This window comes from Montipora capricornis, chromosome 12 (genome assembly GCF_036669925.1).
Source record: "Montipora capricornis isolate CH-2021 chromosome 12, ASM3666992v2, whole genome shotgun sequence".
NCBI lineage: Eukaryota > Metazoa > Cnidaria > Anthozoa > Scleractinia > Acroporidae > Montipora > Montipora capricornis.
The window spans coordinates 36,824,938-36,832,437 of record NC_090894.1 but is presented as its reverse complement, the minus strand read 5'-3'; the positions used below and the strand labels follow the sequence as shown (position 1 = coordinate 36,832,437).

Here is a 7,500-nt window from a genome sequence, read left to right as displayed (position 1 = left end):
CCCTCTACTAACTATGATTTTTCACAGACCTTTTGTAAACGCATGCCTTGCGGATAATGAATGGTCGATAATGTCCTTCCTCCTGGGTTGTTATAGTTACAGAAAAGCACAGTCTGACAACTAAATCAGAGTTGAACTCGGAAGAAACATTAGACTCTTGCACTACTAGAATTGTAGAAACGCTATTATAGCTCGATTGCTTTGCCAGATTAGGCCTTTATTCACTTGTATAGTTTACTACATGGAATTTCATTGACTTCAACAACTATTCCAAGTAGTCTGAATAGGTATTAAACATTATAAAAGGTCTCAAAACCCTGGGCTTAAAAGTACTAAAGATAGAGGCCGTATGTTCCGTTGGCGTCGTTCCAGCGAATGGGGATTGTCAGAGGGGCAACAAGCTAAAATTTATTAATGAAATTCCGACAGGCGACACAAGAATGTTCCGAAATTGCGACATAGCTAGCTGTGAAATTCAGACGGAGGACATGGGCACCCCCCCTAACAGGGCTTCACTTGTGCAAGCTAGAAACTGTTCTAAGAGAATCATGAAACAGTGAAGGAATATTGGAAGACTTGTTAAATATCTTGTGTGCGAGTATGCATGTACTCAGTTTAACAATATTATCAAATTTCACAATATTATCACAGTCTTCGTAGTATCTGCTTTTCAGTCTGTCTCTCATATGGCATAACACGGGGGTGGATGGCAAATTAATTTGACTACGGTGGTTACAGAAATGCCACTCTAGACATATTTCAGATATTTGAAAAACATTTCAATTGATACTCCAGTACAGTTATGATGGACAGTTGTTTGAGTTGAATGTGTCTTTGTTATGGCTAGAAAATTCAGAAGTTTCCGTACTACCGTCCTGATTAAGGAAAAGTAGTCCAGAGATCTGAGTTATTAATTCAGCGCTTCAAGACATATTGAACTCCAACAGCTATAAATACATCCCAAGACATCTTTGGCTACATCTTTGCTAAATCTTTGATCGACTTAAATCTCAAACACGACACCTTTGTCAAATCTTTAAACTAAATCTCCTACGTGTTTGACTACACCTTTGTCAAGCCTTTGAACTGAATCTCAGACATATTTGACAACACTTTTGCCAAGTCTTTAAATTGAAGCTAAGACATCTTTGACGACACCTTTGTGAGGGTAACAAAGAGTTGTCAAATAATATCTTTGGCGCTTGTCAAAGGTTGGGTGTAAAACTGTGGTAAAAACGGCCTTTACCACCTGAGACTCCCCTGCAAAGGCAACCGCAAAAGATAATATTTGACGCGAGTTAAAGGCCTGTAAAGCTGTAACAAACGCGGTCTTTATCACGCCTTTGACAAGGCGTTTGACGCTATATAAATCCAATTTTTCTTCCCGTGGGCGTAGATGAGGGTAAACGTGGTTCAATTAGGGTAGATGTGGGTAAACGTGGTTCACTTAGGGTAGATATGGGTAAACGTGGTTAACTTAGGGTAGATGTGAGTAATCGTGGTTAAGTTAGGGAAGATGTGGGTAAACGTGGCTCACTTAGGGTAGATGTGAGTAAACGTGGTTCACTTAGGGTAGATGTGGGTAAACGCGGTTCACTTAGGGTAGATGTGGGTAAACGTGGTTCACTTAGGGTAGATGAGGGTAAACGTGGAAGAACGAGGTTAGCTTGGGGTAGATGAGGGTAAACGTGGTTCACTTAGGGTAGATGAGGGTAAACGTGGCTCACTTAGGGTAGATGTGGGTAAACGTGGCTCACTTAGGGTAGATGTGGGTAAACGTGGTTCAGTTGGCGTAGATGAGGATAAACGTGGAAGAACGAGGTTAGCTTGGGGTAGATGAGGGTAAACGTGGTTAACTTAGGGTAGATGTGGGTAAACGTGGTGGAGGGTGTAAAATGCAGGTTGCACATTAGAGTTGCAGGTCATTGTTTCACCATAGCTGAAACAACCGAAAACTTTACTATTGCTACCATTAGGCCTAAAAAATAATATTTAATGCTAAGGTTAGCATTTTTGTAAAGGTTTGGGTTGTTTCAGTTATCAGTAAAACAATGATCTGCAACCCTAACTTGCAACCTGCACTTTTCACCCTCCGTAAACGTGGTTAACGTAGGGTAGATGTGGATAAACGTGGTTCACTTAGGGTAGATAAGAGTAAACATGGTTAACTTAGGGTAGATAAGGGTAAACGTGCTTAACTTAGGGTAGGTGTTGGTAAACGTGGTCCAGTTAGGGTAGATGAGGGTAAAGGTGGTTCATTTAGGGTAGATGTTGGCGGGGATGTGGGTAAACGTGGTTCACGTAGGGTAAATGTGGGTTAACGTGGTTAACTCAGGGTAAATAGGGGTAAACGTGGTTAACTTAGGGTAGATGAGGGTTAACGTTGTTAAGTTAAGGTTAACTTGTGGTGGATTGTGGTAAACGGTTAACTTAGGATGGATGAAGGCTAACGGTCTAAAAGGACACTTGGTGTGGTATATATCATGCTTAAAGTTGTAATATATGGGACGTCTTATGGGCCTAACATGAACGCCTTATCGGTTTTGGCGCCATACCAGCTTTTTTGCCAGCTTGTTTTTTGTGGATCGAAGTTATAGAGAATTAAAAGTGATATGGACACTGGACTGCTTGAAGATGAAGTCGTATCAATGGTGGATGTTTTGCAAGAAGATAATGAACTCGAAGAAGAAGCGAGAGCCGTATTAGATGGTAGCGACGATCAGCATTGTACATATCCCGCTGTAAGTAACCTTAAATGAGTCTATAATCCTAGATTTTCGGCGCGCGGATTGGATTTTTGTTGGATAAACTTTAGGAAAGCCGGCCACTAATTTGCAGGCGAATGAATATTCCTCGATCTTCAGACGATTCCGCATTTGAAATTTTAAAGACAGTAGTGCCCGGGTGAGAGTCGCCATATTGGTAATGCAATTAATACCGTATTTACCCGTGTATAAGTCGATCCCATGTATAAGTCGACCCCCCATTTTTGATGGCAAAAAAAGCAATTTCTTAATTTCTTTGCTAAATGTTCATGGGATATTAATCTTGCATTCTTCGATTTCTGGAACTGTGGATTCACAAACAATTAAGGGCCTCAAGCGATCATGCTTGCACGCAAACACGAGGAATTGTGCCAGGTTACTAAGCCGTTGAAGGATCGCGTTTTATTTGAAGAAACAAGAATGTTTTTTAGAGCTTTCCGCCTTTGAAAAAAGAAAATTTCCAGTGTCTATTTCATATTTGTGCTTGTGAGTATCTTCAACATTTAAAGCAAAACAAATCCTTTTTCATTTCAACTGGGAATTGCTTAATTACATTAATTTTGAAGTCTTTTGTCATTCATTTTGAAGTATTTCGTCCACTGCGTTCGTTATGCCCAACGACCACATTATGATGTTTATTTTGAATAAATTATTTAGCTGGAACTTGGTTCGAAATCTTTGACCTATGTATAAGTCGAGGACGATTTTTGGAACTTGAGGCCATAAAAGGTCGACTTATACACGGGTAAATACGGTATTCATGTGTGAATTCATCTCGGCTAAATTGCAGAATATCCCTCAACATTAATTAGCTATTCTGCGTAGCTCTTACAAATGGCTTTGCAGAAATGCGTTCGATATATCAATATTCACACATGGCTACGAGGTTTTATAGTTAAATTTGAACATGATTTTGTTTAGAAATCTTCCTTATTACTTGTGAAACAAATAAAAGGAAGCAGAACTGAGTCGTGAAATTTTACAACAAAGTCTCGTATCCCTGCCTGAATATTAACATAACAAACTAGACCTATTTCTTTTATCTACAGTAATTCTAACTATTACAAAATTCTTGAATCTCATTGGTTCTGTGTGCACCCATTTGTCACCTAATTGGTATGACGTGATCATGTGGGTGTCCGATTACAGTTATCCAATGATACCTGTAATTGGACACCTACGCAATTGGCGCGTCAATCATATGCACTTGGATGGAGTCTTTCTTGCTGTTTTCCTGCTATTTGCAAAACAGATTGAATATAATTTAAACTTTTTCAGACAAAGAGGTATTCAAAGACTTTTTGTCCTCACATTTTGTTCTGACTTTCTCGCATTTTGTTATAATTATGATTAATTAGTAATAGGACTTTGCGTAATACAATTCAGGGGTAATCGTGCTCATAATTTCTATTTGGCCGAGTGTACATTTTGAAATCACTTGCACAAAAATTATTGCTCCCTGAATTGTATTCCTCTTAGTCCTATCACTAGAACAAGTTTCAATCGAGTGTCGTAAAACCAAAACCAAAGTAATCACTTTGGCCAATCAAAAAGGACACGGACAATCTGGTAAACCAATGAAAACTCGAAGTAATTACACATAGCCGACACAAGGCGCAGGAAAATGTGCATGCACGAGCCACGATTGGTTTTGGTTTCACTTCTGATTGGTTGAAAAAGTGGCGCGAGAACTTTGAACCAATATAACTGAGTGAAGTAATCTTAAACCAAAGCAATTTGGTAATTACTTATAGTTATTAGGCCTAGGCACTGGTAGCTAGTGGTGGGAATCGGTTGAGATTTCACATTCGATCATCAGAAATAATCAGATTGCCCCAACCGATCGATCATCGATTATAATTGGAAAAATCTACCAATAAGCATTCCACATATTTTTCATCTAAATAGAAGTCAAAGTGGGCCCTTCCTTCACTTGATGAAAACCAAAATATTCCCACACTTTTGACCTGGTGTTTCCAGGATAGCAAAAGATCTCCAACTCGTCCATTTTAGCCGCCATGTTGGACTCGTCAGCAACATGTAAGCGAGGCATGTCTGAGAGAGGACACTGGGAACTGGGGAGAGATTGGGGAGAGCGAAACAAACATTTTCAAGCCAAAATGAACAATAATTTTATTGTTCATCTTGGATCAGAGGTGACATTATCTTCCTCTGGTGATTTGTAAATACATTTGAGATCTATTTCAAAACTTATTTTGGACGGTAGTGATACTACAAACGTGAAACAGTGAGCTTGTAATTTATGTTTTGGTTCAGTTGTTTACGAAATACAAAAGCGGCTTAGCATGCCACATCTTTCAAATAAGCGTGAGGTATTTGAAGTGACAACAACACAGCGAACACGGTACCGCCAGGTAAACACAGTCAATCTTAGATTATATCTGCTGTTGTGACTTAGGAGTTAGGAGTCCATGATTTTTATTGATTTTAATACTTTTATTTGTCCCCAATAAATTTTTAATTTTTTCGGCGATAAATGATTATGAAAAAAGCAAAATCGATTGTCGTGTCGCTTGAACTTTTCTATCAACTTTCGATTATAATCGATCATCGGCCCACCACTACTGGTAGCTCTCAAGTTACTGTGGTGCTTATCAACAGTGATTACAGCTCAAGTAACTTCGCTGAATTATGAATACATTGCAATGGAGTAGCCATGTAGACACATAGCCACCTTCCAGAGAACTTGAGTGAAATATGAATAAACTACAACAGAGTCACTGCGTAGACAAGTAGCCATTGTAGTGGGCCTAAATTTGGTGAACAAACAAATTGCCTGTGAAAAAAGACTGCCCAATAGAGTGGCCTCTTGTCCAGTACATGGGAGATCATAATGGTAGCAAGTGTAGGGCTCTAGGCAAGTTTATATGGCAGAGTGTCAACAAGGAATTCCAGTGAGTCAAATTTCCACAGCTCCCACCAAACCATCACAAATTTTCTATAAATTTGTCAGGTCATGAAACTCAACATTGTAGGGTCTTTGACCCGAGTTTCCCCTCTTTTCTGAAACAATGCAAGTGGAAAGTGGCTTTGTGCCATTGAATTTTATAGAGACAGTAGGCAACACATGTTGTCACATACAATTTTCTTGCACACTCCAGATTCTGATATTTTCTGTACATATGTAGTTATTCGGTCTCTCTTAGCTCAGAATGATATTCTTGCTGTTGGGATACAATGTAGGGGATCTTGATTCCATATTGCTTATCAATTTCCTTACCCCTTCCCTGGACTGTGGGAGTGGGAGTTTCCATTGTCTGGTACATTACTGTTTCTTGTCATCTGAGTGACTAAGGATAAAGTCTAACAAATTATTAAAACTTGCTCACCCATTTAAAAACTACACTCTGTTAGTCTCTTTTTTTTTTTGCTTGGTTACAGTATCGTGCAAAAGTAAGTTGACAGTCTCGACTTGATCCTCTGGAGAATCTAGGATTGAGAATCGATTTTGAGGATCGAGACTTGATTCAGTCAAAATCAAACTCGATCCTCAACACTCGATTCTCGCAAAATCACAGACACAAAACATTGTCAATTATTCATACTCGATTCAACTTTTGCGAAAGTATTACTCCTCGCTTAAATAACAAAAGGAACTGTTTAATAAGAAAACAAGATAGCGGCTATCATTCCTGTGTGTCCTCTCTTCAAAACTACAATCTTATGTCATGGATTAAAATATAAAAGCAAAACAGTGAGCTTTACCGTGCGATGGATTTTATCGAGAATCGAATCTAAAATTTCCAATAGAAACACTGAGAAATATTTGCATACCGCACACCCAACCAAGTAATGCAATGATCCATGTATTTTTACATCTCTTCTTAAATGCATTGATCTGAAGGAGTGGCATTTCAAGTTTACTCCCTGCATGGGCAGTTTGTAGACCTTACTGGATACATTGTACATGTCATCGATCAGTAACACTGCAGTAGCAGACCTTTCTGGAAACAAAATTAATGTCCTCTGTACACATGTACATGTACATGTATGCTAATTTCACATTTATAGAAACTGTTTCTTTGAACGTGAAACTACAGTACCGCTCGAAACTATTTTTGCATTCGCCGCGGTTCTGACTAGGTGAAACCGCAGATTCAATCTCCAGTTTGACCGAGGTAAAACCTTGTCTACAGTAACCACCGAAAGCCGAGGTTTCACCTAGATTTTTTCCGGTTGATTTATGCTGCGGTTAAGAGAGGACGCAGTATGCTTTTATTTGGAGCAGATGCTATTAAGAAATCTGCATATTCTTGCGGATCCATCGCATCGATAATTAGTATGCGTATTTGCCGTATTTGCAATCTGCGATGTTTGGCACATTCGAATATAATAAAGTTCCTGTAATGAAACCATTTATAGTTTTTCTTTTTCCAGCAGACAAGACTTCTAAAAATTGTTCAAGATCTGTTCATGTTATAAAGATCAGCAGAAATTCTAACAAGAAATTTACACGTTTGGGAAATCTCGTCTTAACGGTAACGCCGCTTGTCGAGCGGCCAGCTTTGAAAGATATGCGACAGGCATTATTAACTTTACGAGTACCGTAATTGTGAGCCGTTCGGGCTACGTGGCTCTCCATTTGTTACAAACTGCATCGAACAACATATTTCATGAGCTATCTCTCAATTGCGCGACGGAAGCATGCAGCTTAGTTTATTTACCTTTTTAACTCGCCAAATTGGCAGAGGCTTGCTCTTGTCTATCGTGCGGT

The 7,500-nt window shown here is 39.1% G+C and overlaps 1 protein-coding gene across 2 annotated transcripts in view; it reads left to right on the top strand.

Moving 5' to 3' along the window:
- The first annotated feature begins 2,536 nt into the window (after positions 1 to 2,536).
- The window catches only part of LOC138026666 (putative E3 ubiquitin-protein ligase UBR7), an 83,706-nt gene continuing 78,742 nt past the window's right edge, over positions 2,537 to 7,500 (top strand). For both annotated transcript variants that reach the window (XM_068874103.1, XM_068874102.1), the window contains exon 1: positions 2,537 to 2,741. In XM_068874103.1, the coding sequence (XP_068730204.1) occupies positions 2,613 to 2,741 (129 nt within the window). In that variant the 5' untranslated portion in view covers positions 2,537 to 2,612. The remainder of the gene's footprint in view (positions 2,742 to 7,500) is intronic.